Source organism: Gymnodraco acuticeps, unplaced genomic scaffold (genome assembly GCF_902827175.1).
Source record: "Gymnodraco acuticeps unplaced genomic scaffold, fGymAcu1.1, whole genome shotgun sequence".
Taxonomy (NCBI): Eukaryota; Metazoa; Chordata; class Actinopteri; order Perciformes; family Bathydraconidae; genus Gymnodraco; species Gymnodraco acuticeps.
The window spans coordinates 111,464-126,517 of record NW_022990303.1 but is presented as its reverse complement, the minus strand read 5'-3'; the positions used below and the strand labels follow the sequence as shown (position 1 = coordinate 126,517).

General features: G+C 40.3%; 1 protein-coding gene across 1 annotated transcript in view; it reads left to right on the top strand.

The window, feature by feature from the left end:
• Nucleotides 1–15,054, top strand: part of usp43b (ubiquitin specific peptidase 43b) — a 124,901-nt gene that overhangs the window by 37,969 nt on the left and 71,878 nt on the right. Inside the window, exon 4 of the mRNA XM_034222673.1 lies at nt 8,231–8,313. Within this exon, the coding sequence (XP_034078564.1) occupies nt 8,231–8,313 (83 nt within the window). The remainder of the gene's footprint in view (nt 1–8,230; nt 8,314–15,054) is intronic.

Below are 15,054 nucleotides of genomic sequence, written 5' to 3'. Positions count from 1 at the left end.
GCATGTTTAGAGAGCACCGATCGATCGGTAGAGAGTGAGTATCGGCCGATATCGATCGGTGACTGATCGATCGGAGCACCCCTACATTAAAGCATGGAGACATGTAGAGACACTACATACTGATATACACCTGAACATCAGCAGGAGAGGACTCTTTAAAGTAGAGACACTACATACTGATATACACCTGAACATCAGCAGGAGAGGACTCTTTAAAGTAGAGACACTACATACTGATATACACCTGAACATCAGCAGGAGAGGACTCTTTAAAGTAGAGACACTACATACTGATATACACCTGAACATCAACAGGAGAGGACTCTTTAAAGTAGAGACACTACATACTGATATACACCTGAACATCAGCAGGAGAGGACTCTTTAAAGTAGAGACACTACCTACTGATATACACCTGAACATCAGCAGAAGAGGACTCTTTAAAGTAGAGACACTACATACTGATATACACCTGAACATCAGCAGGAGAGGACTCTTTAAAGTAGAGACACTACATACTGATAATACACCTGAACATCAGCAGGAGAGCACTCTTTAAAGTAGAGACACTACATACTGATATACACCTGAACATCAGCAGGAGAGGACTCTTTAAAGTAGAGACACTACATACTGATATTCACCTGAACATCAGCAGGAGAGGACTCTTTAAAGTAGAGACACTACATACTGATATACACCTGATCATCAGCAGGAGAGGACTCTTTAAAGTAGAGACACTACGTACTGATATACACCTGAACATCAGCAGGAGAGGACTCTTTAAAGTAGAGACACTACATACTGATATACACCTGAACATCAGCAGGAGAGGACTCTTTAAAGTAGAGACACTACATACTGATATACACCTGAACATCAGCAGGAGAGGACTCTTTAAAGTAGAGACACTACATACTGATATACACCTGAACATCAGCAGGAGAGGACTCTTTAAAGTAGAGACACTACATACTGATATTCACCTGAACATCAGCAGGAGAGGACTCTTTAAAGTAGAGACACTACATACTGATATACACCTGAACATCAACAGGAGAGGACTCTTTAAAGTAGAGACACTACATACTGATATACACCTGAACATCAGCAGGAGAGGACTCTTTAAAGTAGAGACACTACATACTGATATACACCTGAACATCAGCAGGAGAGGACTCTTTAAAGTAGAGACACTACATACTGATATACACCTGGACATCAGCAGGAGAGGACTCTTTAAAGTAGAGACACTACATACTGATATACACCTGAACATCAGCAGGAGAGGACTCTTTAAAGTAGAGACACTACATACTGATATACACCTGAACATCAGCAGGAGAGGACTCTTTAATCAATAACACTATTTTGATCTATCCCCATCTATCTCTATATATTGATACTCAGAGTGTACTCCTGCCCCTCGTCTCTCTCTCTCTGTTACGATCACAGCAGGATTTAGCTGCCGCTGCGTCCCAATCACTTCACTATAGTGCTTTCTTCAGCTCATGTCCATCCCTGTGTTTCCACGGCTTGTTTAAATAATTCACATCAGGGCCATTACTGGGACAACACATCCTCCACCATTCCCATTTAAAGTCTCCCATCAGCCAGGTGGTCTGTGAAGACAGGGGGCTACATTTCCTGGATTTTAGCCACAGTGAAGTGCCCGAGTTCCTTTACAGTGTCTCCTCTCACGGAGATGAATCCCTCGCAGCAACATTTTTCGGGGTGAATAATTGAAAGGGTGGGACAAAGTGCGCCGTTAATCTGTGTGTGTGTGTGTGTGTGTGTGTGTGTGTGTGTGTGTGTGTGTGTGTGTGTGTGTGTGTGTGTGTGTGTGTGTGTGTGTGTGTGTGTGTGTGTGGCCTAGCATTACTATACTTGTGGGGACCTAAATCTGTTCACACAGTCACGTGTGGGGACTCGCCTCCCTTATGGGGACAAATTGGAGGTCCCCATGAGGGGAATAATTAATTTTAGGGTGCAGACTTGGTTAGGGTTAGGCATGCGTTGGTTATGGTTAAGGTTAGGGTAAGTCTCCAGGAAATGCATGTAAGTCAATGTAATGTCCCCTGAAGTGATGTATACATGGTGTGTGTGTGTGTGTGTGTGTGTGTGTGTGTGTGTGTGTGTGTGTGTGTGTGTGTGTGTGTGTGTGTGTGTGTGGTGTGTGTGTGTGTGTGTGTGTGTGTGTGTGTGTGTGGTGTGTGTGTGTGTGGGGGGCTTTTATTCTGAGGTGCAGATGACCAGGAGTCAACAGAGCCGGTTTAACGGAGAGTCGGCGCTGAGCCGCTCGTCTGTGTGTTTCCTCGCTGCTCAGATGGATAATGAGAAAATGAAATGCTGCCAATTTTATTTTATTTTTTATGATATTTACTTCCGTGGGAAAAGCTCAAGGGAGATTTCATGACACAAGCAAGTGTTTAGACGATATTGTACTTTGATATTATCTGGGAACAAATTAATTCTTATATTTAGGAAGTCATTTTAACATGAATAACTTTACTGTTATATAAATATCGCTATTTTATTTAGTTTTTATGAATTTTTGTATTTAAAAAAATGCAGTCATATCATTTTTCCATATTTTTTTTAATGGACATTTTAAACTATTTTCAGGACTTTTTGGGGTTTGTATAAATATTTTCGATCTAATTTGTCTTTTTACTTTTATTTATAGATGGAGCAACTTTCACGAAATACAATACTTAAGCTTTAACTGCAACTGTCCACAAACCTAATTTCCAAACTGGCTCAAAATATGTGAAGATTATGAATTTGGCAGGGTTTCAATTTCATCTTCATGACTGAATAATATAATTATTTAATAACCAGGTATATATTGATGGTAAAGCTAAAGATAATAGGTTAATTAATGCAGAACAGGATATCAGGATGCATGAGGTGTGGAGGTATTGTAAGAAAAAGGTTTGCATTGTAGACCAAAAAAACCCCTGTCCAGTACAGTATACACAAAAGAGGAATAATTATACACCTTTTTGCTTTCCCCATCTTCTCCTCCACCTTTGTGGCGTCTACCAGCCAGACCTGCATCTATTAATAGCTTCTCATATCTGTTACCTGCCTGTTTAGTTGCTTTTTTCTTCTATCAGTTTGAAGTTGCCATATTTTTCTGACAACCAATTTCAAAGATAGCATCTCAATTTCAAACGGACACATGGGAGCTTTGGAGATGGACTGGAGTCACATGTTTTTTCTGGGGTCACTTTACAAACCGAATCAACATGATAAACCCACAATCAGTAGCGTCTCGCTGCGGGAAATACACTTTGTCAGCGCTGTCATCTGCCGGTGCGTTAAGACCACCTCAGTGTCGGATTTTGAAACTTGATTTTGAGTTCTCTCAAGGCAGTTAGGGTATAAGGGACAAACCAGGGGACTTTACTTCCTCTTGATACCGTCGGTTATTTACAAAAGAACACCTAAATATAGCATACTTGTTGTTATTGAGCTTCTGTCTTTCTGTGTCTTCTCATCTGTAAACTCCCTCAACGCGCCGCTCGCTCTCTTTTCTTGATCGCCCTCTCACGGGTGAACAGTTCAATGTCCCGCTTCATTGTAGGATTTCTGCCATGTCTCTACCACTTCAGTTTGACAATCTCTGTTACTAAGTTATGGAATACTAAATAAATAAGTAATTAGATACCTTACCGTTACCGCGCTCATAAAGAATGATAAGAATAATAATCATTTGTGAGTTTATTTAAGGTAATTAGTTAGAGGCCCTATTGTATCAGTATGTCTGGACTGCACAGCAGTTACAATGGTCAAACTACATTAGAACAGAATTGTCCCCATTTTATCTTTAATAGTTACTAACATTAGATATTTTAATGAGATATGGACCGCAAAACATTTTTAAAATCAAGTCACCGAATGCAAATACTCGCCTTCGCTTATTTTGTTATGAGCTGTTCAATTTAGTTGATGTAATAATCGTTTGGTTCTTTTACATTAAAAACAAGTTACAATTTTGAAAAGGTCTTGTGTGTTTTTCGGGGGGAGGCCCTTTTTCCAGTTTAGAGCAATAGCCCCTCCAAATGTCTGTGCACGTCCCTGCTTTATCAGATGTCTGTGTGCATTTCCCACTTTCTCACTGAGCTTAAATGTCCACATCATCAACAGCTACTGTCAACACACAGCTGACACCTTGCAGTTTTTTCACACGGATTTCTGAGAGGTGATAAGACTGACAGCGTGTCTGCACTCAGTGGCTTTGTTATCTCTGCATGAAGATAGCAAAGGAATCCCTTACCAAGTATGTGGAGGGAAAAAAGGAGAGGAATTCAGAGCATGATGTCAGTGCATTTATTAAAACAGAAGCACTACACTTTGCATGGTTTACCTGAACAACGTCAGCTGGGTTTTTGTTGGGGAATAGCCTACAATGGTGAAAGGATGATGCCTTTTTGTAGGCCAACAATGAAGTTAGCATTGCAAGGCCTCGCTCCATTAAAAGCCAATGGGATGCATTTTCTATTGGATTATTGCAGAAAATAATCTCTGTGGCGGACAAATGCTCATGAAACGTACACATTTTAGCTAACGTCAGGCTATAAAGGAGCTACAGCACGGTCGCATGACTTCATGTCACCACCGCTAAGCTAAAGGAGGCTAATGTTGGGCTATAAAGGAACTACATCACGGTCACATGATTTCACATCACCACCGCTAAGCTAAAGGAGGCTAATGTTGGGCTATAAAGGAACTACATCACGGTCACATGATTTCACATCACCACTGCTAAGCTAAAGGTGGCTAATGTTGGGCTATAAAGGAACTACAGCACGGTTACATGACTTCCCGTCACCACCGCTAAGCTAAAGGCGGCTAATGTTGGGCTATAAAGGAACTACAGCACGGTCACATGACTTCCCGTCACCACCGCTAAGCTAAAGGTGGCTAATGTTGGGCTATAAAGGAGCTACAGCACGGTCGCATGACTTCACGTCACCACCGCTAAGCTAAAGGAGGCTAATGTTGGGCTATAAAGGAACTACAGCACGGTCACATGACTTCCCGTCACCACCGCTAAGCTAAAGGTGGCTAATGTTGGGCTATAAAGGAGCTACAGCATGGTCGCATGACTTCATGTCACCACCGCTAAGCTAAAGGAGGCTAATGTTGGGCTATAAAGGAACTACATCACGGTCACATGATTTCACATCACCACCGCTAAGCTAAAGGCGGCTAATGTTGGGCTATAAAGGAACTACAGCACGGTCACATGACTTCCCGTCACCACCGCTAAGCTAAAGGCGGCTAATGTTGGGCTATAAAGGAACTACAGCACGGTCACATGACTTCCCGTCACCACCGCTAAGCTAAAGGTGGCTAATGTTGGGCTATAAAGGAGCTACAGCACGGTCGCATGACTTCCCGTCACCACCGCTAAGCTAAAGGCGGCTAATGTTGGACTATAAAGGAACTACAGCACGGTCGCATGACTTCACGTCACCACCGCTAAGCTAAAGGAGGCTAATGTTCAACGTTCAGTCGTTTAGTCGTCTCATTTAGACACTTGTTAGCAACCGCTGTTTTTAAATTCACCAGTGGGGCATTTACTCTGTTCTAACCAAGAACGCATTAAAAAAAACATTGACTTCAAGATGGGCAAACTTAGTTCCAAAAGGCTAACTTATTTCCCAGTTTTATGATTCATTCCTGCAACACTCTTTTGGACCAAGCATAAGAAAACGCTGAAATCCATGTGCAGAGGAAAGACTAAGACAGGGGGTAAAGATGAGGGATTGTTCATGTCTGTTGAAGCACGCTGCAGCAGGACGGTCAGGTTGCATTCTTGCGCTCCATCTTTGCAAAGCTCAAATGCTCAGAAGAATAGACTCGGGATTAGAAATGTTGGTGAACTGAAAACGACCCTCCTCTCCGTCTCTGTCTCATGCTGATTTCTCAGATGAACCCTCTCTCCTTTTAGAAACTCTAAACCTCCTCTCTGCTCTGTTTGTTAGCGGAGGTCACGCTCTGACTGGCAGCCAATATGGGACCAGGAGCAGGAAGTCATGAGGGAGAGAAAGCATGTGTCACAGAGAAGAATCGGAAAGTGCTTTTCCAAGTGTAAAAGCACAGCTGAAATGATATGACGACTTAATGCATTCTCAAGTGTCTGACTTGTACACCGAGCTATTGTGGGGTTGATAGCGTGAGAGCAGAGAAATGCTAACAAGGTGCCACATTATGGCCTTTTAAGCAGAACCACTTGGCGACCGAAATAATGTTTTTCAGGACGTTTTCCACGGCTGATAAGGTGTGAAATGGAGTGGGTACTGTACAGAGATGAACTGATAAAGTGTGACTGCTAAATATAACTGTTAGCACTCTTCCACTTATATGCACAAGTCTTTTAAAAATGAATTATATAGTCGGGCATTTTGGGAACAACACTTATTCACTTCGTATTCACCTTTAGCTTAGCGGTGGTGACGTGAAGTCATGTGACCGTGCTGTAGTTCCTTTATAGCCCAACATTAGCCACCTTTAGCTTAGCGGTGGTGACGTGAAGTCATGTGACCGTGCTGTAGTTCCTTTATAGCCCAACATTAGCCACCTTTAGCTTAGCGGTGGTGACGTGAAGTCATGTGACCGTGCTGTAGTTCCTTTATAGCCCAACATTAGCCGCCTTTAGCTTAGCGGTGGTGACGTGAAGTCATGTGACCGTGCTGTAATTCCTTTATATCCCAACATTAGCCACCTTTAGCTTAGCGGTGGTGACGTGAAGTCATGTGACCGTGCTGTAATTCCTTTATAGCCCAACATTAGCCGCCTTTAGCTTAGCGGTGATGACGTGAAGTCATGTGACCGTGCTGTAGTTCCTTTATAGCCCAACATTAGCCTCCTTTAGCTTAGCGGTGGTGACGTGAAGTCATGTGATCGTGCTGTAGTTCCTTTATAGCCCAACATTAGCCACCTTTAGCTTAGCGGTGGTGACGTGAAGTCATGTGACCTTCCTGTAGTTCTTTTATAGCCCAACGTTAGCCGCCTCACAACATTTATTCCATAGCTAACACGTATTATAACATGTAATATAAAATAACATCATGAAGGTCCCCAACTATATGACTGTATTGAACTGATGCAGACGGTTGATCAGTTGGTTCTATGTCATTAACACAGTGGTGTGTGTGTGTGTGTGTGGTGTGTGTGTGTGTGTGTGTGTGTGTGTGTGGTGTGTGTGTGTGTGTGTGTGTGTGTGTGTGTGTGTGTGTGGTGTGTGTGTGTGTGTGTGTGTGTGTGTGTGTGTGTGTGTGTGTGTGTGTGTGTATATATGTCCCACTAATTTGCTTTTTGACCTTGCCTTTCAGTGATCGGATTCTGTTTTGATTTTATATTTCTTTTATCTTTGTCCAAGGCCAGATTCCTCTCTGTTGTAGCTCAGTAGATGAAAGTGAAAGATGTCGTCCTCAGGGTTTATGTTTTTGGTGCTTTCACTTTTGATTATCACTTAATTACTGAGGAAAAGTGCCAAAGCTGCACTGCACTCAGCCTTTGTGAGATCTGTTGGGTTTATTGCTGCATCACAACTTTATACAGTATGATACTCATCCGAAATCGCCTTTGTCTGCCAGACAGAACTAATGAGAATTATTACTAAATTTCTTCTCAAACATTTTAATTGTTCTCAGAAATATGATTCTGACTTTTTGCTAGAAATAAAAAAGAATTTTCGATTTCTTCTTAAAAATTTGACATGAAATTTTTTCAGAAATTTGACTTTTTTCAGATAATTTTTTTTTTAACTTCTGTCTTTTTTCTTAGAAATGAGATATTTTTAAGAATTTATACTTTTTACTTAGGAATTTGATTGTTTCCTCACAATTCTGGATTTTTTTCAGGTAATTTGACTTTATTCAAATAATTTTGACCTTTCTCAGAAATGTGATTTCGATAAGATTTCAGAATAATTGTTCTTTTACAGAGTTTTGAAAAAAATTCAGAATTTTGACTTTTTCTCAGATGTAAGATTTCTTTCAGAATTTTGGATTTATTGCTTACATTTGTTTTTGATTTTCTTTATTATAATTTTTTCTTTTTTTAAATGTATTTTTCAAAATGTTGACTTTTCTCACCAATTTATTTGATTTAAAAAAAAAATGTTTTATTGTATTCATTGATGGAGCAAACCCAAACCCCTCCCAGTAATAAATACAATATTCTGTATACTTGACGGGGGTCTCATTCTCTGCAGGGTCTCTGTGGAGCAGAGGAAGTTCTGTCTGAGTCCGGACTCCAGCACAGCTTCGTCAAGGAACATTTCCAGGCCCAGTACAAGTGAGTCTCCTCTCTCAACATATCTTATACAACATGTTAATGTATAATATTTCACTGTTTGCCAAACCCCTCCCCAAAACAGTAATTGTCCAATCCTTTCTTTGAAATATGGAGGTATATTTGTGTCCTTTTTTTTGTCCCACAGCAGCAGAATTTGATTAGTTGTATCTTTCATTCTCTGTTTCGTCTGCAAATAAATAACTTGCTGAAAGTATATTTGATGATGGCTGTACCATAACATATATAGAAATTAACGTGAACCGTGTTATTAAATGCCCAGTGACTTTTGTTTACTGTACAACAGCTCTACTGTTACCAAGTGGTCTTAATCATCATCATCATCATCATCATCATCATCATCATCATCATCAGCTTTATTGAAGAGACTTTAGGTCCATTTTGAAAAGACATACAACACTCAAAATTAACAATTAATGTCCGACTGGCCTAAAAGACAAATGTCACAACTGAAACAGCAATTGAAAACACATCTGTCTAAGACCAGTCCTTTTATAGGTCCAATAATAATGATATACCCACACAGTGTTGCTCTGTGATTTTAATATAACTTTATACAGAGACACAGCTGCCCGGGTAGAAGTTTAGTAAATATCCGCCTCGCTTCCAATAATTACCAAGCAGGCACGAGTAGTAACACTAAAAGGTCTGCTAAAAACTGCTCTGGTACCCTAACTAAATCCCTTTACTACACATACTTATCTAGAGTGCTTACTTTATTTCTGCTCGGTGAAATGCAGCAATTAAGAATGTCAGCTGTGCAAGTGGTCTAGTATTTACCGTTGTAATAGTCATAGTCTGTCTGGTAGAATCATAAAGACTTATTTAATTGAACTGGTTACCGCTGGCAACTGTGGTGATGTGCAGCAAAGTCTCCCCCCTCCCCTCTGTGTAATCAACATGTGTAATGCAGCTGCATGTCCTCATGACTCCCATCAATCAGTCCTCACAAAGAGCAAGACCATTTCTGACGCGATACTTACATCTGTCAGCTGTGGCTCACTGTGAGAGCAGCATCGTAGAGATTTTCTGTCCAAAAATCTGTACGTTTTCTTCGAAAGAAACATTGGGAAGTATGCACTGCAGAGATGGTCATGCTATAAACGTCATGGTTAATTATTCACAGCTTTGTGCAGCGATGGGTTTGCAATCTGTGATTTAAAATGTAGATGCTACTCCCTCTTGGATTGCTTCATACTATAATTTCCCCTTATGCTGTTCAATCTTTCTTTCTTACCCATGTTTGTGCAAATCTCCAATATGATACGATATGGTGCGTATTGGGGGCGGCAGTAATGCAGTCTGGTGTGTTACGGTACTATACGTTACTATACAATACGGTACAGTATGATGCGTTACTATTCAATACGGTACAGTATGATGCGTTACTATTCAATACGGTACAGTATGATACGTTACTATTCAATACGGTACAGTATGATACGTTACTATTCAATACGGTACAGTATGATGCGTTACTATTCAATACGGTACAGTATGATGCGTTACTATACAATACGGTACAGTATGATGCGTTACTATACAATACGGTACAGTATGATACGTTATTATTCAATACGGTACAGTATGATGCGTTATTATACAATACGGTACAGTATGATGCGTTACTATACAATACGGTACAGTATGATGCGTTACTATACAATACGGTACAGTATGATGCGTTACTATACAATACGGTACAGTATGATGCGTTACTATACAATACGGTACAGTATGATGCGTACTATACAATACGGTACAGTATGAGCGTTACTATACAATACGGTACAGTATGATGACGTTACTATAACAATACGGTACAGTATGATGCGTTACTATACAATACGGTACAGTATGATACGTTATTATTCAATACGGTACAGTATGATACGTTACTATTCAATACGGTACAGTATGATACGTTACTATACAATACGGTACAGTATGATACGTTACTATACAATACGGTACAGTATGATGCGTTACTATTCAATACGGTACAGTATGATACGTTATTATACAATACGGTACAGTATGATGCGTTACTATACAATACGGTACAGTATGATACGTTACTATACAATACGGTACAGTATGATGCGTTACTATTCAATACGGTACAGTATGATACGTTACTATACAATACGGTACAGTATGATGCGTTACTATACAATACGGTACAGTATGATGCGTTACTATACAATACGGTACAGTATGATACGTTACTATACAATACGGTACAGTATGATACGTTACTATACAATACGGTACAGTATGATGCGTTACTATTCAATACGGTACAGTATGATGCGTTACTATTCAATACGGTACAGTATGATGCGTTACTATACAATACGGTACAGTATGATGCGTTACTATACAATACGGTACAGTATGATGCGTTACTATTCAATACGGTACAGTATGATACGTTACTATACAATACGGTACAGTATGATGCGTTACTATTCAATACGGTACAGTATGATACGTTACTATACAATACGGTACAGTATGATACGTTACTATACAATACGGTACAGTATGATGCGTTACTATACAATACGGTACAGTATGATACGTTACTATACAATACGGTACAGTATGATACGTTACTATACAATACGGTACAGTATGATACGTTACTATACAATACGGTACAGTATGATGCGTTACTATTCAATACGGTACAGTATAATGCGTTACTATACAATACGGTACAGTATGATACGTTACTATACAATACGGTACAGTATGATACGTTACTATACAATACGGTACAGTATGATACGTTACTATTCAATACGGTACAGTATGATGCGTTACTATTCAATACGGTACAGTATGATACGTTATTATTCAATACGGTACAGTATGATACGTTACTATTCAATACGGTACAGTATGATACGTTATTATTCAATACGGTACAGTATGATACGTTACTATTCAATACGGTACAGTATGATGCGTTACTATTCAATACGGTACAGTATGATACGTTACTATACAATACGGAACACGTATAGGCTATACTTTGGTTTAAATTGCGTGCATAAAATAGCTAGACAGCGAACTTTGATTTAATTCATCCAACGCCAGACCTTTTAACGAAAGTTTCAATGCTTTTCTTTCATTATAATTTGAGTAAAAGATTGAGGAGATAACATTGTATCGTTTTCTTTTTTTACTGACACAGATGTAATGGAAAGATTATCAGTCCAAGCTTAGCTTTCGTAAGGGAGATGCAGGACAGGCCGAGAGAAAGAGAGGGACTGCAGGGACAGCCTTCTGAGCCCAGGGTGCATTTACATTCTGATCATGTGTTGTTCAACACAAACTTAATAACCCCATCTATCTGCAAAGTGAAATGAACTAAATTACTGAATTATTTGTAATACACTGGCAGGAGCGACAAGTGAGGAGGAGCATACAGTTAACCATGAGGGATGAGTAGAGGACAGAGACATTACTTTTCCAATGTTTCGTGGGCATGTCTTCTGCATGTCCAGATTATAATGTGGATCAATATTGGTTACAATCAAATGATTCTCATGCATTACACTTTCAAATATAATGCATGCTGCAGCCCACTGACATGGTTTGAAAGCAATATATCCCCCCCCTCCCCTCCCCCCCGCAGGACTTAAGAAACAGATATCTGTATCTTGAAAATCGCCCCCGAGCTCCCCTAGCATGTTTTGGACCTCCGTCATCAACGAAATCCTGGGTACGGGCCTGATGCGTTACTATACAATATGGTACAGTACGATACGATATGATATGTTTCATACTGATGGTGGCAGTGACACAGCATGTACATTACTATACAAAACCGGTATGGCAGTAGTGCCTGGTCCCGATTGGAAATGTGTGTATTTAGACCTAATATTTAGTCCTGTGCATGTGTCAATTTGTACTGTGTTTTAAACATACTTTATAACACTTGCAATCCAAATACTTGTTAGTCTTTGCCACACAGACAAAGGGCCCAAACACAAAACAAAGTAAAGTCAACTTTTGGTCATGTATTTCAAAAACCCTTTCCTAAATTCAGGCAAAAAGATCAAATCTGTGGCCAAACCATCCTATCCAACGATGTTGTATTGTAACACTAATAAACACTTAGCTCCTGATTTAAAGCCCACCACTATCTGGACCAAACCACTAATCGATTATCTTGGATCCACCATCATTAAATCCATCCTTGAATTACACAGTTTTTAGTTGAAAAGCACTTCCCTCCAGACTGAACTGCTGATATCTCGTTTGCTCGGCACCATCCTCCATCTGCCAATTCCTCTGAATGTTGGCGTGTCAGTGTGGCTGCCAGTAATACATCTGTCAGAGAGCTTCTCTTAATTACCAGCCTCTCTGTCAAATGTCTCTTTGGGACACTTTGGGTGTGTCAGGCAGGAAGCTGAGGATTTTGGCAGGCGGTGAAATGTCTTCTTCTACTTAAACACTAGCCAGGGAGAGTAAGTGAGGTGAGACAGAGGGACTATATACATGACTAAGCACAAACTCTAAAGAGGGAATCTAGCCATATTTGACGTACTTCTTAATTTACATGTGCTATTTTGAGTGCACACGTGCGATAGTCCCAATGTGAAGTATGGAAAATTCACTCATAAGTTTAGTTTGGATGTCTGGACACTTCTCAAACTCAACGACCGCCATCTTGGCTGCGTAGCTCAAGTGCTACGGTAAACAAAGCTCCATACAAAAAAAAAGTTATACATGTGGGTATTTTATTCTATATTTAATAAACATACCACGTTCATAGTGTTGGAAGAAGCTACCGTTATTTTATTTGGTTAATTGAGTAGTCTGGAATGATTTGCTACCGCCAACAATAATGTTCTTGCCTAGCCATCTAACAACGTTGAACGCCATTTCCTGTGAGGGCATGGCAGCCGTGTGCGATTTTAGACAAAGCTACTCGGTGGAAATTCACACACTGTGCAAGTGTTCACAGTGTACGACAGACGGTGTACAAAATGCAGTGTACTAAGGTTAGTCTTTCAAATGAGACATAGCGAAAGACAACACAGAAACAGAAATAACAGGAATTGGGAAACCAGTGGTTGCTCCAGTGAATACAGAACTATAACAATTAAAACATATATGGTTATTTACCACTATACCAGTGTCGAAATGAAGCCACGGTTATTTTATCTGGTTAATTGAGCAGTATGTAATGATTTGCTACCGCCAACGATAATGTTCCTAGCTAACTAACAGCTGTGATTGTCACTTCAGGTGAGTGTGACCAGTGTGCGAAAAAGTACACGTCCCACCGTCCGGGACGTGTTATTTACAATATCGGACAAGTAGATCTTTCAATTGACTTGTCCGGTGGCCAAGTGACGTTTTTCGCCCTGATTTAATGACAAATGATTGATACATTCAGTTTACAAAAGGCAGAACTCATTCGCAAATTGTACGTGTCCGCCATTGTTCCTTTAGAAATGTTAGTTTCGGTTCTGCTTGTCGATTCCTAAGGAAATGCATCTCGCCGCTTTCTAGTTAGACGGGGGCGGGGCAGGGCGGGAAGTGTAGCACAGTGGCAGGGTTGGGAAGCAAAACTCGGTTCTCGGAAAAGCAGAACCGGAATCGTTAAAAATCCAAACGATACCCAACCCTATGTGTGATGCAGTAAAATCTTACCGCTCACTTACGTTAGCGGTGTCGTAAAAACCGTGGGAAAATGTAAAATACGATGGCGAAGAAGAAGATTCCAGTGGCCCCAATTTTTGTCCATTCTGGACAAGTCAAAAATGTATTCGGACAAGTACATTGCCAAACTGTAGTACTCTCTAAAAAACGTTTTCTCCCACTGGTGACTGGTGTCGACTAGTGCTGTCTCTGTTGTGTTGTGGAAGGATAAGACCCAAGTCTGCATATCGTTGGTGCCATTCTCTGTTTCTTCTGACAACAGATGATCAACAAATCAGTCGTTACTACATTGTACGCCCTCACACTTCGGCTCCTGCACAGATTAAATAAGAAAGAAATGATTCAGCATGCACACATGTTCATATCTTAATGCATTAATGTCCGAAACCAGGGCAGTTTACCTCTCCTGTCAAACACGTCAAGGGACACAATATACCGTAAAGGGGGGAAGTCCCTACAAAAATAATCGTATGGGTACAGGGACAGAATTTCGGATGTTTCGCCCAATGATTGGAGGCCTAAACAAGTCAGGTAACTTTGGGTAGATACAGAGCACAGAATTTGTGTGATTATAATAAAATAAATTACAAATAAATATTAGACTCTGTAACACCAAACATTTACAATTGTTAAACCAAGATCAAGATACCAATTCGCTCCCTTATTCATGTCTGTAAATTGCTTTGGATTAAGCTAAATAACATGTAATGTGTGAAGTGTCTGAATTACGACACAGCACAAGTGCACAGTGTGTTTTAACAATGCGAAACACTTCCGGCTGAGATGTTTTAAATGGAAGATGAATTATGTGTGTTTTATCACGGCTGGAATTGGACTTTGAACAAACCCTTCCTGCCTCCTGCCCTCTCTGTTCCTCCTCCACTGCCTGTGCGTCTTCACACGGCAGCGTCCGATGTGATGCAGCATCTAGAGTTGACAGAGCGGAGAGATATCCTTGTAATAGCACGGTTTGTCACTGTGCAATCATCACGGCCATTATACACGTTCAGGCCAGTTAAAAATCACGGTCCAGTACAGCCA